This window comes from Carettochelys insculpta, chromosome 1 (genome assembly GCF_033958435.1).
Source record: "Carettochelys insculpta isolate YL-2023 chromosome 1, ASM3395843v1, whole genome shotgun sequence".
Classification (NCBI taxonomy): Eukaryota; Metazoa; Chordata; order Testudines; family Carettochelyidae; genus Carettochelys; species Carettochelys insculpta.
In genome coordinates, this window is record NC_134137.1 from 32,665,447 (window position 1) to 32,689,087 (window position 23,641).

Here is a 23,641-nt window from a genome sequence, read left to right on the forward strand (position 1 = left end):
GACGCATGCAGCTCTGGCAACTGGCAGAAGGCTCAGGCAGCTGGGCAGCTGGGGCTGCACCAGGCAGCTGCAAGGGGCCAAGAAAAATTATTTCTACTTATTTTTTAATTTCAAATAACATTTTTATATCGCATTTTTGTGTTTATTTTAAATTACAAGTTGAATTGTTTGTTAAAAGGGGTAAAGAAGAGGTGGGAGGATGTGATGCCGAAAAGTTTGGGAACCACTGCTGTAGAGCATGTCCTGCAAACCCAAATCAGTTGAGGTGGGCTCGGAGACTCGCTGCCATGACTTTTCTTTTCTTACCATGTAAATGTAACCTCTCAGCTCATGGAAGAGTCCCACTGGAAACTTTTGCACTCAGGAATATTTTGCGGATTTGGGAAAATTCCAGGAAGATTTTGTTTTAATAAAACACTTATTTTGGCAGCTTGGGGACAGATATAATCTGGTTTCCATTTGTTTCCTGAATGTTAAAGGGGAATAGTCCTCCTCCTGCTCAGAATAGCAGAATTAAATTGAAGAAAACCATTGCTTCTCCCCAAGAATCGATCAACCTGAAAATTCATCGGACATCATCCTTTAAAATGTCAGAAATTTGTGAAGAGCAAAGGCAAACAGTTTCCTTTTAATGCTTTCTATTTATAACATCGTCTGCTTTTTGTTTCCTAGGCATAAATGTGGAATTAAATCTACTTAAGGCAGTGAAGTAACTCCAAATTTACACTGATGAGCCGGGAACACAATTTTGTCCCACAGCAGAAAGAATGCAGCAAAGGGGTGATTCTTTTTATCTAAAACAACAGTAGATAGTGCAGTATTTGTTGACGTGTCATTTGTCTTTTCGGTTAGCTTGCCTGTGTCATGCCATTCTGTCCGTCTATCACACCTGCAATGCAATTGTCATGCCTTTCACTGAACTGAGGTACATGTCCAATTTGAAACCCCCTACCACTTCCCTATTTAACTGAGTTTTCTAGTGACGGTTACTACAGCTCTGTGCAGTGTATTCCACAGGAGTCGTGATCTTTGACATGTGTGGCAGGTATTGCAGGCCCGGGGAAGCTGTGCCTCCCCAAATAACCCTATGTGGCCCCACCTCCACTCGACTCATTGGCCCCCACCTGCTTCCCACCTGGTATCTTCCTCCATGGCAGGGCTGTTGCTGCAGCAGTGGCTAGGGCTCAACAGATAAGTTGGGCTCTGGGTGGCTGGGGACTGTGGATGGATGGGTGTGCTTGGACCCAGCAACCTGCCTGTCCAGCTCTCTGGAGTTGGTGGCATTGGGGGGCACCAGTCTGCCCATCCAATTCTCTGTATTTTTGCGGGGGGGGGAGGCGGGCGGCAGTCTGCCTGTCCAGTGCTGTGAGGCTGAGGTCACTAGGGGCTGGCAGCCTGCCCACTTTATTGGTGCTCCAATCCTGGAGGTGCTGGGGGTTAGCGGCCTGCCCATCCACCTGGTGCTCCAAGGCTGGGGGAACTAGACACCATGGTGCTCAACGGGTGCTCCAAGGTCAGGGCTGGGCTTTCTGCCTGGCGCTCCAGCGCTGGGGTGTTTGGAGGGCCTATAGCTGCTATGGTTGGGTCAGTGCCCACAGTGGGGAAGGAAAGAGCTCTGGTCTCTGGTGGGGCCTCAGACAGAAGGAGCAGGGCCAGGGGCTGGTCTCCTTGAGTTGGCACTTCATGGATCACCCATGATCTTTGATCCTTTAATGATACAGCATTTTTGGAATACACTGTTTGGGATAATCTTCCATGGAGAGATCCTTTGTATTATGTGTTGTGTTAGGTCTGTCAATTAATCGCAGTTAACTCAGATGAGTAGTTCAAAACAAATTAGCCCCAAATTAATCATGATTAATTCCAGTTTTAATCATACTGTTCAACAATAGTAGACTACTAATTAAAATGTATTATAAATTTTTCTACATTTTGAAAGTGTTTTCAATTGCAACATAGAATGTAAAGTATACAGTGCTCGCTTTCCATTCCTTTTATTACAGTTTTTTGCACTGTAAAAAGGACAACAAAAGAAACTATTTTTCAGTCCATCTTGTGCAAGTGCTGTAGTGCAATCTCTTTATTGTGGAAGTGCAATTTACAAATTGTTTTTGTTACATGGCTGCGCTCAAACTCAAAGCAGTGTAAAATTCTAGAGCCTACAAATTCACTCATTCCTGGGTCTTGTTCAGTGGCTAAGACAAACAAGTTTGTTTATATTGACACGATATAATGCTGCTCACTTATATCAGAGAGGTAGCCATGTTAGTCTGTATCTTCAAAAAAAACAAAAAGTCCTGTGGCACCTTATAGACTAACAAATATTTTGGAGCATAAGCTTTCATGGGCCAGGACCTGCTTCGTCAGATGCATCTGACAAAGCGGGTCTTGGCCCACGAAAGCTTATGCTCCAAAATATCTGTTAGCCTATAAGGTGCCACAGGATTTCTTGTTGTAAATGAACTTGTTTGTCTTGGGACTGGCTGAAGTAGTAGTAGTAGTGAGTGGACTTGTAGGCGCTAAAGTTTTACATTTGCTTTATTTATTCTACTAACTTTATGTAGAAAAATACATTTGTAAGTTGCACTATAAACAGATTACACTACAGTATTGCAGGAGGTGACATGAAAAATACTATTTTTTGTTTCCTTTTTACAGTGCAAATATTTGTAATAAAAATAAGAGAAAGTGAGCACTTTATACTTTGTATTTTGTGTTGTAATTGAAATAAAATAATTGAAAATGTAGACAACATCCACAAATATATTTAAATAAATTTATTCTGTTTAACAATGTGATTAAAACTGCACTTCATCTTGATTTTATTAATTCTTTTGCAGTCATGGTTGTGACCCGGTCTTCTACCATAAATATAAATGTGGTTCAGATAATGTTAAACCCTGTTACAAGGTTATTCTGCATACATTTGAGTTAGAGAATACCCAAGGTTCACATTTTGGCCCAATTGAAATCAATAGTGTAGCTCCCATTGACTTCAGTGGGGTCAGAATTTTGGCTTCTGTGATTGGCAGGCACCTGTCGGGGTCTTGAACCAATAACATATACTTAACCAAGAGGTAAGGGCAAGTACAGAGGAAGGCTGAATTAAGGTACATGATTCCAGCTATGCTAGTTATGTAGCTGGAGTCGACAAACCTTAATTCAGGAGTCCATACTGTCTCCACTGAGGAAAGTTGATAGGAGTGTTCTCTCCTGTGTCCTTCCCTTACTCCTAGTGAGGGGCAGGAGGACTGGCGCCAATGAAGGCACCCTTTAAGTTCAATTTAGCATGTCCCTACTAGGCATGCCAAATCGAACTCTGGAAGAGTGACTGAGGCAGGGTCGATATTCGCTGTAGTGAAGCTGTACCCTAAGGTTTGCTGCTGTTTGAACATTTGAGGAAGTGAGCTCTGGTAAGCACTGCAGTAACCACAATGAGATCTGTTGTAGGCAATGAAGGTTTGGATTGTTTTCTGTTGGCTTTTCATGTAGTGATCTGTAAAGAAACCAAAGAGCAGAATTTAGCCTAGCTGTCTGTGGAACTCGGAGGAATTTAAAACAAATCTTTAGCACTTGTAAAAGTGGCTACTGGTGTCAGTGGATACTGATTTCTGCTATGTGATTATGGGGTATCCTTCTGTAATCCTGACCCTTGTGGTGGACTGGGGACAGGAAATAAAAAGTATTACGTTACCAGGATTTGTGTGTCTCTCACACCTTTATTTAAAACACTACATTTTAAGAGCAGTTCTTAAGTTCACTAGCTATAAGTTGCATATGGTGCTTTGAAAATGTAAGGTTGTGAAATATTTGAACTTTTAAATTTATTTTTCCCTGTAGTCTGTTGTTTAAAGAACTTGGGACTTTTCCCCTCAAAGGCGTGTCTGGTTCCATCACCCACAAATCATTACATTGATAGAATAACATATCATGGATCCTTATTCTGTGTTTTGTTGCTTCTACATGTAACCCTTCTCTGGCACGTTCCTTACATACAAACTAAGATCTATACTGTGTAGTAACTTGTAGCGTACAGGTAAAAGAATAGTTTGATTTTTAAAAAAACTGTCCAGTGTGTCTATTCTGGCTCCACCCCAACCTTCACTTCATGTCTAACTATCTATGTCATATATGCAGGTGCAATCAGATTAGGGTTTTCTAACTGCTGTAAACTGGATCCCCAAAGACCCTGCCCCAGTCCACCTCTTCCCTGAAGTCTCCACCTCTGCTCTGCCTCTTCCCCCAAGGCCCTTCCCATCCACTCCTTCTTGTCTGCTCACTGTTTTTTTCCCCTTTCCTCTTCCTTGTTGCTGGATCACCCCATCTTCCTTCCCTCCCACCCAGCTGAGATCCCTATGCTCTGGGGCTGGGAGGAAAGTTGCAGCCTGACTCAGAATTTGCCTGCAGAACAGGAGGTGACCTTGATTGAGCAAGAGCCAGCAGGGGTTGGTGACCCAGCATCATCCCCCTTGCAGTAAGCAAACTTTTTGTATCTGACTGGCTACTGCCAGGTCCCCTGTTTGACTGGCATTTCCTCTGTATATGGGCCTCTCTGGTCAGACTACATCTCCCATAATGGATCACCATCTTCTCCCTTGGAAAAGGAGATGGCACATTTTAGGTATCTTGGGCCTGAACTACATTGTCTCTTGAAGGACATCCCTGAAGAATGCTGTCAGTGAACTTTGGTCTCAGGAGTCCCAGGTTACTGTCTTCATAATACGAGCACCTTCACCCCATGGTGCAATTAGTTCAGTAAATTGCTTCTGTGAGGTAAATCCTGGCTGATGAGGAGCAAGTGTCTTATATAATGCTTACCCATTTAGGGTGCAGCAGTAGATTCAATTGTCTATTAGGATGAACATTCCCTCTGGTTTTCCACACAAATCTCTTGGTGGTGGCTTGCCTTGTTTTGCGTTCTACTGTGGTGGATTTTCTATTATACTTTAAAAAAAATAGCAGTTAGAATTAGTTCTGTCCGGTCTTGGCCACGCTGGTAGCAGGGGAAGCAAACGCTCCATATTTCTTCTGTGTTTATAAGAAGCACTTCCGAATCTATAACTGACTGCTGAGTAAATCAGATGCTTGATCCTGGTAGGGAGTGTGTGCTTCTTTAGTGTCTTTCATTTCCGAGCAAGCACAAGTACATTAGGTCTTGTTGAATTTAGCTTGTGTGAGCATGATTATTATCTAATGGTCATACTAGTATCTTGAAAATGGCACCACCAAGTCCAAGAGTATTTCAATTGGCAGGCCTTGTGAAGACTGCAAAACAGGAAGCTAAGTATGAGATCATTTTAAATATTTTGCAATACTTGTGTGAAGGAACCATCTGCGTCTGGATGCCGTACATTGAGACTCATAGCAGCTCGTCCTAATCAGCATTGCAACTTGTGACTTGAAAGGGACACCAAAAATTTAAAAATATCACTCTGCCCTAAATTGTTTTACATACTGTTACAGGCAGTGCTTTTTTTGTGTCTGTATATGCCAGTGCTGCATGCTGGTACCTTGGCAGCCCCAGTTGCAGGATCTATGGGGCCAGATAGGAGCTTCAAAGCATTAGGGGAGAATTTTCCCACCGTAGGAGCAGCTTAGGACTGATGTGAGTTCTGGGGAACCTCTGACAAAATTTTGCATGGTAAGATAGAGCAATCTGTGATTTACACTGAGGGCTGTTTCAGTCATTGCAGTCACCCGGAATCTGAAAATTGCAACGGCATCAAAAAGCCATCGTGAGCTCACCTCTGCATGGGTTTGCCTTCAGCACCATGCACAGAACGGACTCTAGCCCTCTGATTTTTCCAGTCTGTTTTGTGCATAGGCAGCGCTTTGGTTGCAGTAAGTTTTCACTGCTTGTTACAAAAACCTATTGTAGCGTGCAGCAACAAGGGAGGGAAGAGTATTTTACTAATAGTGTAATGTGGTTATCATACTCCCCAAATTGGCTGTGGGGCTGGTGTCGTTTGAAACTATGTTAAATAATGTATATTCTTTGTACTGCATTATTTCTGGAAATGCTTTGTAAACCCCAGAATCACACACAAGAAGGTGTAAAATCCACTTATTCCCTTTTTAATTTCAAGTGATTGCTTCATGTGTGATTTCAGAGGCCTTGCTCTCATAGGATCATTTGATAAATTTAAAAAAAATTATAAAATAATTTCTCATAGGACATATTTCCCTTCTCTCTGCACCACGATTTACTATTGAACATTACATTCACGTTCCACAGTGATGAATGTTGGAGGAAATGCCATATGTGCAACTAATGTAGAATATGCCCCAGGAATCCAGACGACTGAGAAGAAATTCAGGTACAGGGGAGGTAGTGAGTGATGTGATATAAATGAGTTTATCACGCGGTTCTGCAATTGGTTACTTGATGTGTGTCTAAGTGGTAGCCATTTGCAGCTGTTTTATGGGTATTATTTTTTAAGACAAGTATCTTCTGTGTGTCGTAGAAGGAGATGATATATTATTAATCCACAGGTATGCGTGCTTACAACATGAACACATATATTATAACCCTCTCAAAAAGTCCTCTGTTGTTTGGAAATAGTCCTGTTGCAGGACTGGATCTAGAAAAAATTGCTGTAATTATCTGACTGTTGTTCTCTCACACAGGCATAGAGTGCAACATTTGTAAAAATTGCAACATTCTCTTGGAAATATTGCAGCTCACTGGGTGCGTATCTAGTGCATGGAGCAGATTAGGGGAAGAATTTTGCCTCTTGTACCTGGAACAGTGGCTCCCAAATGGTGTTCTGCAGAACCCCCGGGTCCTGCAAAATGAAAATAAGGTTTCTGTGAGAAAATTCCATTACGATAGCTGACTCCTCTGCAGCTCCCTGCCTTGCCACTGCTGAAACGCTAACTAAATTTAATAGGTTTAATGGCCGGCAGGGCGACGGGAGGGATCTGGCTGTTAAACCAACTGAATTTAGTTCCATTATTTGAGCAGTGGCAGGGCGGGGAGCTGCAGAGAGCCCTGCACTCGCCCTGCTCGGGCATAAGGTGACAGGTTCAGTCACACATCCCTTTAAAACTATCGCACTTCCATCCTGTTTGGAGCCTGTGCCTGGCGCCCCCGGAGGAAAGACTGTGGGGGCAGGATTTTGCCCCAAATGGGCTTGCAAACAGGTTAAAAAGATCTAAAACAGATGTTAGAATATGTTGAATATTCATACAGAACAAATTCAGCATGGATTCTTTGCTAGGTAGGTCACTTATTGCAAGCTCATAGTTAGCATGCAGTTGCCTTATTTGGCAGTTAACTGGAACCGAGCATTCACTGAGTGTATGTATATACATTTATAGTGCTTATAGCAGTGTAAGTAGATGGGTTTGCACAATAACGTCTTTCACTGACTTGTTTCAAACACCAGGGCGATTCCCTGCCACTTCTTAAAAATGCATTGTGATCTTATTTCAGTGAATTTAGTGCCAGTGAAATACACCAGAGTGAGTTCATTAGAGAGAAGCTGAAATTATGATGTCAAGCAGAATGGTGCAACCCCTACAGAGCAACCTTCCCTGAAGACCGGAGCCCTGACTGGAGAGCTCAGGCTAACCTGCACTGTCCCCATAGGCTGAAGAGGACCCTGCAGGTTCTAATGGAGCAGACAGGACAACAAGGTGATGCTCGTATTACCAGTGTCACTGCCTGAACTGTAGCTGCTCTGCAAATAGAGAATGTTAATTTCCAAGGCTGTAAATCCATCACCTTTCATAACTAAACTCCTTAACCCCTCACTCCAGTGAAAAGGCTGCCTCATTTTTTGAGTGATATTTGTTGGGACAAATCAAAAACTCCCATGAGAGCACCTCACCTTTCTGTTCCTTTACAAAGGTGCTTCAGGTGGCAACGTCTGGCTGCTAGAGAGAAACAACTTCATAAGAACATAAGAACGGCCATATTGGGTCAGACCAAAGGTCCATCCAGCCCAGTATCCTGTCTGCCGACAGTGGCCAGTGCCAGGTGCCCCAGAGGAGGTGAACCGAAGACAATGATCAAGCGATTTGTCTCCTGCCATCTGTCTCCAGCCTTTGACTAAAGGCTAGGGGCACCATACTTTACCCTTGGCTAATAGCCATTTATGAACCTAACCTCCAAAAATTTATCAAGCTCTTTTTTAAACTCTGTTAGGTGCTGGCCTTCACAGCCTCCTCCGGCAAGGAGTTCCACGGGCTGACTGTGCGCTGTGTGAAGAAAAAATTTCTTTTATTAGTTTTGAACCACTACCCATTAATTTCATTTGGTGTCCTCTAGTTCTTATATTATGGGAACAAGTAAATAACTTTTCAATATTCACTTTCTCCACACCATTCATGATTTTATATACCTCTATCATATCGCCCCTCAATCTCCTCTTTTCTAGACTGAAAAGTCCCAGTCTCTCTAGCCTCTCCTCATATGGGACCCTTTCCAAACCCTTAATCATTTTAGTTGCCCTTTTCTGAACTTTTTCTAATGCCAGTATATCTCTTTTGAGGTGAGGAGACCACATCTGCATGCAGTACTCAAGATGTGGGCGTACCATAGTTTTATATAAGGGAAGTATGATATTCTTCATCTTATTCTCTATCCCTTTTTTAATAATTCCTAACATCCTATTTGCTTTACTGACTGCCGCTGCACACTGCGTGGATGTTTTCAGAGAACTATCCACTATAATTCCAAGATCCCTTTCCTGATCTGTTGAACTTCATCAGAATCCTCAAGGCTATCTTAAATTCTTTATTTGATTTACTTATCAAATTTTTGTTGAAATGGATGCTGGGTACGTTTATCTGCTGGAAGTTTCTTCTCATTTGAAAATCCACCTCGCTTGTAAGCATTTGCTAGACAGTTCTGAGCAATCTACCCATGAGCTATGCCTTTCAGAACCAGCTCACTTTATTATCTCTCAACTCGTAGTGGAAATCTAGGCTAACATTTTCAAAAGTGGCTAGGGATTCTGTCTGTCCTCACTTTATGTATGTGTGGGGAGTGTGGGCCGGAAGCAGAGCTGAAGAAAATATGTAATTGCTCAGCCCAGCCAAGCTCCCATTTAAGCACCACAGCTAATGGATGGATTTTCAAAACGGCTCACTATCTTCTGTTCTCAGAGATGGCTGCAGGGTGCTGGATGCTTGTTTTAGATGACCTAAGTGGGAGCTGTGAGTTTCTGAAAACCTTTAGTCTGATTTGCAGAGATACTGAGCCTCAGCTGCAGCTACTGATTTCAGTATGTCTCTGAGCTGGAGCCATCCCCATACCAGTGTCACGTTAGCAGACCAGGCCTGGTATTTGTGGGCATGATGCCTGCCAAGATAAACTTTTCTATTTCAAACTGTGGAATAAGTACTCATCTATAGCCCCTCTTTTTCTGAAGTCATTTCCCATAGTTTTAGTACCCCCTTAAGTTCAAGGGTCAAGTAGCTTTTGCCTCTTGAAACATGTCTGAGGCTGCATCCCTTGGGCCCACCACAGGACCCCAACAGGTCAATACTCAAAATAGCTGTTTCTTCACTGAAGCAAGATGGAAGTTCTGCAGAAGTCTGGCCTGCTTGAAGCTTTGGAGACAGAACTATACAACCTGCACTTGCCTGTCACTGAGTTCCTGAATGGAGATCCGTGTCTATTCTGTAATAAGCAACCAGGCCTCTCTAGTGTGGCATCCCCCAGCAACATATACGCTAGGCTACTGTGCCATGCCTAGGGATCAGGTGCTCCTAATTCAGGACAAGTAGCTAGTGGAGTATAACACTATAGGGATCAGCGTCCAAAGGGAAGTGTAGGAAAAGGACCTAAATACACTCTCAAGGTTCTTAAGCAACATCGCCAGCCACTACCAGTGACTACAGACCCACTACATTGTTACAGGAACCCTTTGGCCCAGCACCAGTTTTCTAATACTGCTTCCTGACTCTGTATCATAAGCTTTCCCATGTAGTCCTATCTTTAGATACTCCAGAACGGTGTTTCCTACTTCGTCAGCAGGAAAGTGACTTTAACCCAGACCCCCTAGGATGGAAGCTAGTTTTTTCAGACCTGTATTCCTTCCCGTTGGGGCCTATGTTCCTGGACTAGGCAATTCTGGGGTCAGTTTGCCCTGTCACCTGCAATCCAACGGCTTCCTGAGGGGGATTAGCAGCAAAGGAGTCCTACATGAAATTAAGGTCAAGATCTGTGGCAGAAGAAGTTAATCGGCTAAATCCTCTTATGAGGCTTAGCTAACCTCACCCTGTCAGAGGGAGCTTGTAAGCCTGAGAGCTGAAGGAAGGGTCTTCCAAGCACAAAGTACCTAGGAAGGTTCAGAAGATGGCACCATGCTCTGCCATCCTCTGACCTAGTGGGAGTAGGATTTTCATATTCCCTTTCAAAGACCTTGGTCTCAGAGGCCATTTCTACACATGCCACTTTCTCCAAAAGCGGCATGCTAATAAATGTCCTGAAATATGCTAATGAGGTGTGGATGCAAATTCCCCGTGCCTTATTAGCATAAAGTTATGTGATTTGGAGTCTGGAGGACGTTCTACCGGACTCCAAAACGCCATGTAGAAGTGCGGCCCCCGGGGGGTCTTCCGGAAGGAGCTCCTTCTTCCAGAGGCCCCTTCTTCCCAAAAATTTTTGGGGGAAGAAGGGACTTCTGGAAGGCCCCCCAGGGGCCGCGCTTCTACATGGCATTTTGGAGTGCAGAAGAACGTCTTCTGGACTCCAAATCACGTGACTTTATGCTAATAAGGCATGGGGAATTTGCATCCGCACATCATTAGCATATTTTGGGCCATTTATTAACATGCCCCTTTCGGAGAAAGTGGCATGTGTAGAAACCGCCAGAGGAAACAGCCTCAACAAAGCTACGATGTCCCATCTCTTTTGTAGATTCCCATAGGCCTGGTCACTCCAGGTGGAGGGGCTTTCCCAGAAGGTGTCTTTCTCCTCTTTCCCCTCTTTGTTGGGAACAAGGTCAGCTCTCTGAATTTGAATACCTTTGGCCTGACCAGATCAGGGGATTCTGGGCTGCACAGCCTGCTATGCTTCTCATCCTCAGCCTTGCGGATACAGAGGCGGAGATGTTTGTCTTAGCTGCTCCATACCAAAGTGCCAAGAAGTTCTGCTTTCAAGACTGATGCTTTTAAAGAGTCTGGGATGGTGGGAGGAATCTGTCTTCTGGTCTCACTGGCTGACACTGTGGGTGTCAGCTCCAAATTACTCTTCCCTGGCCACTGTAGCTTGAAACAGAGAGGACAGCAAGAAGTGTATCTGTAATTTCCGAGTTAAGGAAATGCTGCTAATGAAAGGTCTCATTGGTTTAGTTGCCTACGTTTGCTCAATTATATCCACATGTTGACTAACTGAAGAAAACAAACTGCTGAAGGAGAGGAAAGGGGTGGAATGAGCTGGCCCACTTAAATGATGTTTAGAAGGATGTGGCTCATAGGAGCTGACTGAACAATGTTTGTTTTTAATGCGACATCAGTGTTGGTGAATGTTGGAGATGAATTAATGGCTGGGGTGATGTCACAGGCGCCAGTTTCGTGGGTGCTTCAAGGAGGGAGCGCCCACAGGAAAAAGTAATGGCTATGTAACATCCACTGGCAGCTAGCTCCCCCGCTCCCCTATAACCTTCCTACCCACAAGCGGCCCCACCAGTTAACTCCCCCCCAGTTCCTCCCAGCACCTCTCCCCCACTGTAATCAGCTGTTCTGAAACATGCAGGTGGCATGGGGGGAGCAGGAGAAGAGGGATGGGGCTTGCTCTGGGGAGGGGTTGAAATGGGCTGGGAAAAGGCAGGGGGTAGGGCTCAGGGGAAGGGGTAGAGTGGGGTTTGAGTACCCCCAGTGCCTGTGCCCCTTGTTACCCCTGAACAGGGATGGTCTATAGCCCTTAATTCCTTTGCTGACACTGCTAGGTTCCTGGTTTAAAATGGCGTTTTTGATCTTGTGGACATGTCTCTGAGGAAGCAAACTGAGCTCAGGCATCCAAATCACAAAGGTCAGTTAGCAGCTGTCACGTGGTCACAGATTTGGGATAGTAACACCGGAGGGAGAAGGTGAAAGAGCTCAAAGGGATGGGACTCCATTACCAGTCCTCTGAACTGGAAGCGAACACCTGCATTTGGGCCCACAGGTAATTGGACTAGCACCATCGTGGCTCTAGATACATAGCCAATGATTCATGGTGCTGTGGAGCCATCTTTTCTCTGTTCCTACACTGTGTGGCAGTGACTTGCAACCTCAGAGAGCAAACATTTTTGTATAGGGACTGTCTCCTGCCAGAGATCTGTACAATATCTAGCACAATGGGGAGTTGATCTGATTAGAACCTCATTGGTACTGTAATATAGATAATTGTCTGCTAGTACTCCCACATTCCTTCTCCTAGTCTGAGGCCAGGTCTACATTAGACCGAAAAGTTGATGTAAGATAAACAATTCCAGCTACAAAAATTGCGTTGCTGGAATCGATGTGCCCTAGTTCAATTTTTCTGATCATCCCCAAAGCGGGAGGTTGATGGGAAGATCTCTCTCTTCAAACTCGCTTACTCCTTGTGACAATGAGGGGTACCAGGGCTGATTGTAGAGCCCTGATGGTTTGATTTAGCATGTCCCCACTGGGTGCGCTAAATCGAACCCCGCAAGGTGGACTCTGAAGGAGTCGATCTGGTAAGTGTAGACACATCCTCAGTCCCCTTGCACACACCTACACACCTCTCTCTCTCTCTCTCTCTCTCCCTTTTTGTCTGCCCAGATCCTGACCATTTCCCTTCTCCCAATTCCCAGATTAAAAACAATGCTGTGGTAATGCAAGCACCTTCCATCCCTTTCCTCAGATAATTTAAGAGCAAACGGTTGATCATGTAATTCAGACAGAATGAAAAGGCCCTTTTCAAGAGAGGGTAAAGCAAAAGACCCACTGTGAACCAAAGAGCTAGAAAATAAACACCGACTGCACACAGCCCTCTATATTTCCTGTTCTGCTTTATTCCCAGCAGTGCTCCCAAATTCAGTTCATGCTGCTTTAATGGCTTGAAACACAAGTGGTAGCTTCTAAGGAGCCAATTCCTTGTCTCGATCTCTCGGCATCAGTCTCCATATGGTTACATGTGCTGCCTGCCGTGCTCTGGCTGCCAGTCCACTTTCTCTTCCTGCTCTCACATTTCCTGTCAGCACTGGTTTTCAATAGCACTGCTTCTGCATGTAGCAGCAGACCTCTGAATCTCTTACCGACAGCTTCAGTGTTGCACGGTGACTGCTAGAACCCTGCAGATTTTGTGGATATCTGCTTTATATCTGTGGGTATCCGCATCCACAGATGTCAATGCGGGTGTCTGTGCCTCGTTTTTGTGGATACAGATTTTGTATCCATGCAGTGCTCTAGTGATCACAGCCTTTTCCATAACTGAGCCAGCAGCATGTGTGTGCTGTGGAGGGCGGCAGGCCATTAAAGAATCCCAAAGAGATTTCCTTCACCGAATTGTCATGAGGACAAAGCAAAGGTGAGAACTTGGCTTTTGTATTCCTATTTAGTTGGGTTCATACCAGTGCTCTTGTACAATATGGGCCGCTACGACATCATAGAATATATAAAAAATGAAGACATTGCCTGCCCCAAAGACTTCACTTTGTAAGATGGAGACGTGTGGAAGATGGGTCGCCCTAGGAAAGCCACACTCAGAGGAGGCAGGGTGAGATTCAGTGCTGTGTCTCGTGCTTTCAGCCACATTCACATCTGGCGCTTGGGCTGCTCCCAGGGGCCAAAACCCTTTTTGGTGTAACATGGAGACTCCACCCTACACTGCCTTTGGAAAGGAGCATTGCTCAGAATCTCACTAATGCCATTCCTAACCTAGGCTGGAGCTTGTGAGAGGCCCTCTGAAATGGTCTGCTTAGGATGGTCTCATGCATTGCTTGCTCTGGGAAAAATCTTCCCTGTCTGGTTGCCAATCTTACCTGTAGCATTTAAATATTTTTTTTTTTCCCATGTCCAATTTCACTCCTGGTGGGCATTGTGGAAGACAAGTTTTTTTAAAAGGGACTTGAATGCAGAGGAGGTCAGGCAGCTGGGTTAGAGTGGGTTAGCCAGCTCTGGGGCTTAGCGTGATAACATCTTTAAGCGTTTGTACTCAAAGGTTGTGCCTGGTGAAGTAATCTTGGAGTGAGTTCTGTTGGTCCAGCCCTGAAGATGTTTGGAGCTCTTTTAGGGCTCGCTCGCATTGACGTAGGTGGAAGTTTTGCATCGTCTTTGTTGGGAGCACCTCGTTCTGCTCCACAGAAGAAAATTTAGCTGTTTAAAGTCCATTAATAGCATCATACACAGAGAGGAAAGAGGCCTCAGACTGAAACTGCTTGTTATGCTTAAATATCTTTTAAGTTTCATTTTATTGTCTAAGGTCTAGTTTGACCCTCTGCCAAATAGGTATATTTGAGCAACCATTACCTGTTTTACATGCAAACTGGTATATGTTTCCTATGTCAATAAAATCTGACATTTTTAGTCAAACCTCCAGACACCTAACGTAAAACGCCACTACAGTAACAAAGGCATAGCAGAGATGGTTGATTTCTACTTGGGCAGGAGTTATGGGCCCTGGGGCAGATGCTGATGCGGTACTCCTGACATTTGGGCGATGCAGTACCTGCACTGGCTGGTTCCCAGTGAGGTGTTGGCTGTGCTCTTCCAGCAAGGTTGCTGGCTGGCTAATTGCACAAACCCAGTGACCTTTGTCCTGCCCCTTGCTCACTGAACCTCCCTGCCCCCATCGCTCATTCTCCCAAACCCTCACTCACTTTCACCAGGCTGGGTCAATGGGGGATGAGGGCACAGGTTTTGGGAGGAAGTTTGGGTGTGAGGTGCAGCCTCTGCGTTGGGACAGAAGGAGGAGGAGGTCTCAGGTGTCTGTGCTCACCTCAGCTGGCTCCTAACAGGGACTGCCCCACCCCCGTGGGGGAACCAGGGAGTCTCCATATACTGCTGCCCACAGGCACTGCCTCTGCAGCTCCCACTGACTGCAGTTTCTGGTCAATGGGAGCTGCCAAGCTGGTGCTTGAGGCAGTGATCGTGCATAGAGATATTCTCCATCCCCCAAACCATAGGGTTGTGCTGGTTGCTCCCAGGAGTGGCATGGCACAGGTGGGCAAGAAGTCTGTCTTAGCTCTGTTGCACTGCCAGAAGCTGTGGCAAGGAGCCACTGGGTCTCTTTAAAGTGCCCAGGTCCCTGGGCAATTGCACCCTCATCCATCGTTAGGCTCAGACTTGGGGCTGGTGTAACTGAGATCAGAATCTGGCCCTGTACGTAAACACTTCGGCAGATCATCCTGGTTACCAAATTTCTGTGATTGTTGTGTGAGTTTGTGGTATTGATGTTTTACTTAAATGCTCAACTAGCGTAAAAAAGGTGATTGAGAGTCAAAAGAAGTTGCTGGCACTCAGGGCTTCTGAGAAAAAGTTGAGAACTTGATCCGAGTGCTAAAGGCTGAACAACCAGAAAGCAAGTAAACAGAACCAAAAATTAGATGTATGTTTGTTTTTAAATCTCACGATAGTCTCCATCATTTTGGGAAACTAATTCATGATTTTTGAACATTTAGGGTTGGCAATGCTGAATGATTCATCTTAGTTTTTGAGATTTTTTCTGACATGCCACAGTACACAGTTTATCGTCCATGAAGAAAGTCTAGGCAAAACTCCCACTGATTAACTCGCAGGGAATTTTATGGCTGTGAAGTAGGCAGGATTAGGCTGCTACAATGTTATTTTGTAGCATGATGATACATTAGATATAAAAATTCTGATATGGTCTGTAGTGGTATCAACACAATTTCAGACCAATTTTGTCTGCTAATTTTTTTTCCCTTATATTCACTCTGTTGGGTGATCTGTCCCCGTTGCTGTCCAAATATACATATTCCATACAGGAGATCATGTGTAATTTGAATGATCAAATGGTCACTTTGTTAATATTTCATGTCAGCTCCCCTTTTCTCTCCTCCGGGCACCAAAAAAGTAAGTTTTTGTATTCATGTCTGTGAAGATATGGGGTTGAATTCTGTCCCATAATGCACTCATTTAGTCCTACTGATGGTTGTGGAATTGGTTCAGGGAAAAGTCACTAGTGAGGAGGGGGGGATAGCTCAGTGGTTTGAGCGTTGGCCTTCTAAACTCAGGGTTGTGAGCTCAGTCCTTGAGGGGGTCTTTTAGGGATCTGGGGCAAATAGATTTAAAAAAAAAAAAAAAGCAGGTTGGATGGTGCTTGGTGGTGCCAAGAAGGCAGGGGACCAAACTTGATGACCTCCCAAGGTCTCTTCCCACTCTGTGAGATGTGTGTGTAAAACTGAAAGCAGAAGTTGGGTGTGGTGTGTGTGTGTGTGTGTGTGTGTGTGTGTGTGCGTGCGCTATCAAACATTCAGTTATCCTTACCTCACCTCAACCAGCTCTGGTAGCTTATGTTGTGTCATCCATTGATGTTTGTCTCCCCTGCAGTAACAGTCTCACCAACATGCTGAATGCTGTTAGCATTTATTATTTATTTGATTAGGACCGTGTGCTCCAGACGTGAAGATGAAGGACCTAATTCTCCATTAACTGAAACTGGTGGAAGTCAAAAGGAAATCTGTTGATGTCTAGGCCCCATCAGTGTGTGACCAGTGAGAGTGGAGAATCAGGTTTGAGATTGCTGCAGTAACGAACTTTTCAGCCTAGCAAGACCATACAGCTAGTGAGTATTCGCACACAGGAGGCAGTAATGGAAAAGGCAGAATGAAAGAGTTGTGCAGTTTAGCATGTTTTAGTAGTTCTGTGACGTTTGGATTGATTTTTTTTTTAAAGTAAAATATCTTTACTCATTTAAGTGCTCGTTCAGCTGGTTAACAGCAGCCTGAGATGACAACAAACGAGGAGAGACTTCTTTAAAGGAGTGAGTCTTAAGGAAAATGAAGGCATTTTTGGCTGAGGTGAGAAGGGAAGGGGCAGAGGGCTGAATGGATGCCTGCTCAGAACTAAGACTGGGAGAAGGCCACAAAGGGGAGGTGAGTTTTGCAGTCTGAGTAGTGTCTGGGGATAGGGGATGGAGAGGTAAGAAACAGGCATGGCTGGATGGAAAATTCTTTGAGACTAGTGGCAACAGTGATGTACTTGATGTGGGGGGGGGCAGGGAGGGGCTGGGAGGAGTTAAGGGTGTGGTGGGAGCAAGGGAAGTCCTGAATCAGAAGGAATGTAGCCACGGTAGCAGGTGGAGTAGTGAGCAGAAGAGAGTAGAAGGCATGCTTCTGAGTTTGGTTAGAATTCTGACAGCTGTAAGAAATATCAGCATTGTTATCGTTGCTTGGCTCTGTTTGTGCTCTAAGTAGGTCTTCCTTTTACCATATTGAGAACAGCTGTACATGCTGTTTTTACCTCTGTTGGTGATGGTTCTCTATGAAACCATTCTGTTCTGCAGTAGGTGCTGTTATTCATGAGTTCAGTGAACTTCCATGTACAACACTTCATGGACTTTAGTATGAATTGAATGCTGCCATTGGGATTGTTATATATATTTGAATTTCTCAGCCCTTTCTTTCAATAATACAATTTCCACATTTACTTCCCATTACTCTTTTTGTGGCTGTTCTTTGAGTTATGCTCTTGCAAATTTTATAACCTAAGTAAGCTCAGGCCTCCTTATTATTGGATGGGACACCTTAAAAATTCAACTGGTACACGAGATGCTTTGGATTCCATAGGTGGTACTTGTTCCCAGTATTCAGTGTATGATCTTGGTGGTGTCGGCCTTGTGCTGTTTGAGTGACTGCCTTTCAGATGAGACGTAAGACAAAGTTTCAGGCCACCTGTGACCATCCATGATGCCAACACATTTCTTATGAGTCATGATGTCAACCTGAGGACCACCACAACCTGAACTCCAATTCGCCAGACTAAGAGAAAAAGTTGCTTTCTCAGTAGAATTAGCACAATCAGAGTATCTTAATCCAGTTGAAAACCCCACTAAATACCAACATAGACACAGTTTAGCTTGATTGTAGCAGGTCAGGGTGTGGTCTAGGCAGGGGCTTTCAGGAGCTGATACTTCTTACTTAGACTTAGGTCCGCCTGTGCATCTGGGCACATTGGGCAACAAGTGCTCGCCAGCGATTTCGGTCAGCTGCAAATAATTCTGCCTCCTCCCATGATATACCAATGTTTAATAAGCCTTCCTTAAATGTGGTGCTCTCTGTCACGATATCCTGCAGTGCCCTTGACCCGCATCTTTGTAGTATCTCCTCATTGGTAACGTGATTGCGGTAGGTGACACCCAGGATCTTTCGTAAGCAACGCTGATGGAATATATTGAGCTTGCATGCTACTCTTGACTTTATTTTCCACGTTTTGCTAGTGTAAATGGTGACTGGCATGACGATGGTGTTATACAGTCGAACTTTTGTTGCAGTGTCGATTGTTGGTGCAGACCAAATTGGACACAGTCTTTGGAACACTGCTGACACCTTACCGATTCTGCAGTTAACATCTGTCTTGACACCTCCATCGTTAGACAGAGTGCTGCCAAGATAGGTGAACCGCTGTACTACTTCTATGGGTTGGCGTTCGACCACTAGTGGTATGTTTGTCTGAGTGTTCCCAACCCGCATCAACTTAGTTTTATCACTATTTATCCTCAGCCCAATTTTGCCGGCTTCTGCTTCCAAATTTGTCGTCATGCCTTGCAAGCATTCCCTCATTTCTGCTAGCAGTGCAATGTCATCTGCAGAGTCCAGATCCGTCAGTCAACTCTGATCTTTCCATGAGATACCTAGATGTGCGTCACTCATCACCTTTCTCGTGATGAAGTCCACCACCAGAAGGAACAAGAATGGAGACAGGACGCACCCTTGATGCACTCCGGAGTCGATGTTGAAAAAATCTGTCATCCCATTATCGGTCCTCATGCAGCAACTAGAATTTAGATAAAGATATTGGAAGATGTTGATGTAGTGTTGTGGGATGCCATATGTTCGCACTATGTTCCATAATGGTTTTCTATGAACGCTGTCAAACGCCTTTTTAAAGTCGATGTAGTTAATTAACAGCGGCCATTGGAACTCGATACTCTGTTCGATGATGTTGCGCAACGGGAAGATCTGTTCACTACATGATCGTCTGCAGCGAAATCCGGCTTGCTTTTCATGCAGTGTTTTATCCACCACGCTCTGCAACCTCCTGAGTAGGACAATGCAGAAGACCTTACCTGGGACTGAAAGGAAGTGACGTTCCCCTTCTTTGGTAACTTGACAATCATTCCCTTCCTCCACTCGCCTGGGACGCACTCTGTTCTCCAACATTCATTCAACAGCCCTGTCAGTTCCTGCACCACGGAGTTTCCACCATACTTCAATAGTTCAGCTGCGATTTGGTCTAGGCCAGCAGCCTTGTTGTTCCTTAGTGCCTTTATCGCTTTATGTGTTTCCTCAATCGTGATCATGTCTAGGTCTACTTCCAGCTTGTCAGGGAGATTGAAGTTACTGAAGTCGTAGGTTGCAGTTGGGTTCGGTTGATTCAGTGTTTCTTTGAAGTGTTCTACCCAGCGCACATCTTGCTCTTCTTTACTGAGTAAGATCTTCCCATTCTTGTCTTTGATGGGAGCGTTGCTATTGCTTCTTGCTTCTGTTAACTCCCGGACAATACGATATCGTGTCTTGGTGTCGCATTTCTTCGCTGCCTCTTGTGCTTCAGCACCTTTACGTTCCAACCATTCTTTCTTGTCAGCGCGACAACTTTTCTTGACTCTACGATCCAGTAACTGGTACTTCGCCACAGGTTCCGCTTTCTCACCTGGTGACTTTGCCTGATCTTTTTGCCTCTTCGCAACCTTACGTTCATCAATCAACTGCCAGGTCCTGTCCTGTATCCAGCGTTCTTTTTGTGTGCCTCTCCTTCTAGCAATCATCTCTTCTGCGATCTCAGTCACTGCTCCTTTGAACTGCATCCACTGGTCTTCGAGTGAAGTTTCACGTTGCATTTGTTGAAATCGGTTTCTAAGTTTAAGTTTGTACTGTTTTGGCTATGGCTTGGTCTCCCAACTTTTCAACTGCATAGGGCCGAGCTGTTTGCCGTTCTTGTTTTCTTTTAAGGCGAAGACGGAGCGATGTCATCAAAAGATGGTGGTCTGGCCCAACATCAGCTCCACGGTATACTCTTACATCTAGTAAAGCTGGTCGCCATCATTTGCTGATGCAGAAATAGTCTATTTCATCGTTAGTGATACCATCAGGCAACCGCCATGTTTTCTTCTGGATATTCTTGTGTGCAAAACAGGTGTTTCCAATGCACAAGCTGTTCATGCTACAGAATAGTAGTGAGCGCTCTCCACTGTCGCTTGTTTGCATTGACGATCCGTATGGGCCAATCACATGTTCCCGTCCCTGTCTTCTGTTATCTAGTCGCGCGTTCATATCACCTATGAGTAACTTGATGTCATGATTGAGAACATCACTGATGGTGTCTTGTAACAAATCGTAAAAAGCGTCTTTTTCAGCTTTGTCAGCGTCCTCGGTTGGTGCATACACTTGGATGATTGTAGTTTTCGCATGCCTTGACTCGAATCTCGCTGTGATAATACGTTCGTTCACTGGCTTCCATCCAACCAATGCCCGTGATGCTTCCTTACTTAATATCAGGCCTACGCCGTGTATGTGCTGACTATTGTTCCCTGAATAAAGAATGGTTTTCCCATCATTAACTAGCCTATTACTTCCTGTCCATCTCATCTCGCTAGTGCCTAAGATGTCCGTTGGATAACTGTCAAAGTCACGGAGTAATTGCGCTAGCTTTCTACATTGGTATAAGGTCCTTACATTCCATGTTCCAATTTTTGTTGTGGTTTTGGCACTTAAAATTGAGCTCTGCATCGGGTACTGAACTTCCTTTCGGCTTTCATCCAGCACCGTCATAAAAAAAGAGTCGATACCTTCGTGCCGAGTTAATTTTTGTTTATTTTGTTTAGTTGCACTTGTTTCTGTAGCAATTGGTAGGTTTTGCGGGATCAAGTTGCTAGCCCGATGCCCAACCTTCCCCCTTTTTCATCCGGGCTTAGGACTGGCAATGGCGGAGTTGCAACAAGTGCTGATACTTCACTCAAATTGAAAATTAATGCTTTATATAGCCTGTGCAATCAAGATTCCCTTGCTGTTTGAGATGATATATTTATTCCTAGCTCTGGTGATTAAAATCATGTCAAATGGAAAAGAGGATTTCTGTAGTGATGATGGAAATAAATTAGTAATCAGAATAATGTGATCTTATCAGCTCATGTGACATACCCTGCCAGCGCTAGAAATTAATTCGTTATGCCTTTGTGGGCAAGGGTTTCCCAGCTTTTCAGTGATCTAAAGAAATAGTCTAGATTCCTGGTGGTTCACAATGTGGCAGGCCTTCAACAGTGCGTTTTGTGGCATTGATCTAGGACTGATATAATAAATCCTGAACATCAGAGATGGGATGCTTTCAGTGCTTAGTTTTGAACCTACTGGCCTCTGACAGCTGGAATTGCCTCCTGTGTTTGGTTCAGAGGACAGCCGTGTTTTATTTTATTTTATCACTAGGTTTAAGGCATTTTTGTTCCTGTGACTTGAATAACTGAGCAGAGTAATTTTGTGTTTGAAATTATGGTGTAGTATAAACCTTGGTACACACAGAGAAGGAGTACTACATTGTACTTAAAATTTGTTCAGTGCTCCCCTTTCCTGGGTGACTGTCCTCAGGTACATTTTCCGCAATGCTAGACCAACCCTGCGAGGTGCAGAACGCCTCTTGAGAGATACTGAGTGCTCTCAACTCCCAGTGAAATCATTGGGAGTAGAATATATTCAGCACCTTGCCAGAAAGCACTCACACTTGGCAGGAATGAGCCCTAGATCTGAAATGGATGTGAATAAAGGAAGAGGTGTGGATACTCCAGATACTAAGACCATTCAGCAACACTCAAAACATTCCTCCAACTTACAGCCAACATGAATTGTAGCAGCAAGACTTTTCACTGAGGGTTTGTTTTTTTTTTGGCATTGACATCCCATTTTTCTTTCTCGTAGGCCCCCTATCTGCTTGTTACAACCCCAGTAGCCCTGTCCAGATACTGGAAAACATTGGCTTTCTTTACCAGGGCCATCTGTTTGCCAGCAGACTTGATGTTTCCCTGTTTTCAGCAGAGACTGACTGTGGTGCTAAAAATAAAGCTGGTAAGATGCAATGACCCATACACACCTGCCAGTAAAAGTAAACCCAGTTCCATCTTCTGTTATTGACTCTGTGAAGAGAAGTTTAGAGTTTCCTCAGAATGATCTATAAAAATGTAAGCCAGTCGTGGGCTGAATCTTGATTCCCATTGAAGTCAAAGGGAATTCTGCCACTTACTTCAGTGAAGGACCTGGAATTGATCCTGTGTCATTTTTCACCCAGATCATGTTCCACTGCTGTGCTCAAGTGCTCCTCATTGGATAGTTAGACCAAGGTGGGTGGCTCTTTGCTTATGGAATAGGACTGCACAAATCATGTGGAAAACAAGCACAGACCAGTCCTTTTTGGGCCAACTTTTCAAAAATAGGCAACTTAATTGTTCCCCCAAAATATGGCACTCAGGGTACAAATGGTTGACTGGCTAGGCAGTTGGTGGATGAGATCTCCATCACAGGGATCGTGTCCTTTGCCTCACTTGCCTATTACCTGCTCTGTTCATTCCCTCTGGGGCACCTGGCATTGACGACAGTCGGAAGACAGAATACTGGGCTAGATGGATCTGTGATCTGGCCCAGTATGGCTGTTCTTATGTTCTCTGCCCACCTATGATAACTTGCTTTCTTTACCGCGGGTGTGTCATTTGCCACCTACTGTGTTTTTATCACATCCACACGTTATGTATTGTAATAACCTACCCTGAGAACTCTTACGGGAAGGAATATTTTCACAGTCTCTGGCTGTTGGCAGTGGTCTGTAGATGCTGTGGTAATACAAATCAGAAGTAGTCACAGCTGTAAATGCAAAACGGGCAACTTCAGGGACAGGTTGGGTAAAAGTGCACACAGGTATCCAAGTGTGCATGTAAATGGGGATTTTTGCAGCTGCCCATTTGGTAAATTAATCTTATGTGATTATTTAAAAAAAATGTCCCTTTGTTATGTTGCGTTGAGATGGAATTGATCTCTTTGCAAAGTATGAAAATGTTTATAGTTTAATGATTTTCATGTGTTCTCTGAACTCAAGTCCTGATCACGCAAAGGGCTTGAGCCCGTAAGTAACTTTGAGCAGGTGACTCGTGCCATTGACTTCAACTAAACTGACATAATGTAATCAAAGCACTTCCTGTCAGTGCTTAGACTCTGCATAGGCAGACAGTGTCTTCTGAAGGGACTTAGCAGAGTGTGTGGCATGCGGGGCCATGACTGTCATGGGGCAGCATGTATCCACTCTCCCTTGGAAACCCTACAGTGCTCTGCAAGTCTTTGCCACAAAAATGTGAACAGAGGTGGCTTGTTTTCTAAGCAGAAAGCTGAGCATTTTCTTTTCTGTCTGGCATTCAAAGTGGATGTGTGATCTCACAGTATATTGGCAATAATAGCTGAAACCTCATAGCAGAGCTGCCCAATCCACAGGATGAATCGGGGGGCTGCCCCAGACTCCATGCTTTTGT

General features: G+C 44.5%; 1 protein-coding gene across 7 annotated transcripts in view; it reads left to right on the plus strand.

Annotated features, from left to right (window-relative positions):
• AMOTL1 (angiomotin like 1) overlaps window positions 1-23,641 on the plus strand; it is a 104,401-nt gene that overhangs the window by 7,484 nt on the left and 73,276 nt on the right. Inside the window, exon 1 of one of the 7 annotated variants that reach the window (XM_074984351.1) lies at window positions 5,540-5,605. The exons of 3 other annotated variants lie outside the window; for them this stretch is intronic. Coding sequence is in view for 1 of the 4 variants with exons in the window: in XM_074984332.1 (XP_074840433.1) it covers window positions 6,281-6,317 (37 nt within the window). In the remaining 3 variants the exon portion in view is untranslated. Of the gene's footprint in view, window positions 1-5,539; window positions 5,606-6,255; window positions 6,318-13,418; window positions 13,487-22,080; window positions 22,194-23,641 lie in introns of those variants that run through there. 3 more of the 7 variants (XM_074984332.1, XM_074984359.1, XM_074984367.1) reach the window with 3 other exon arrangements.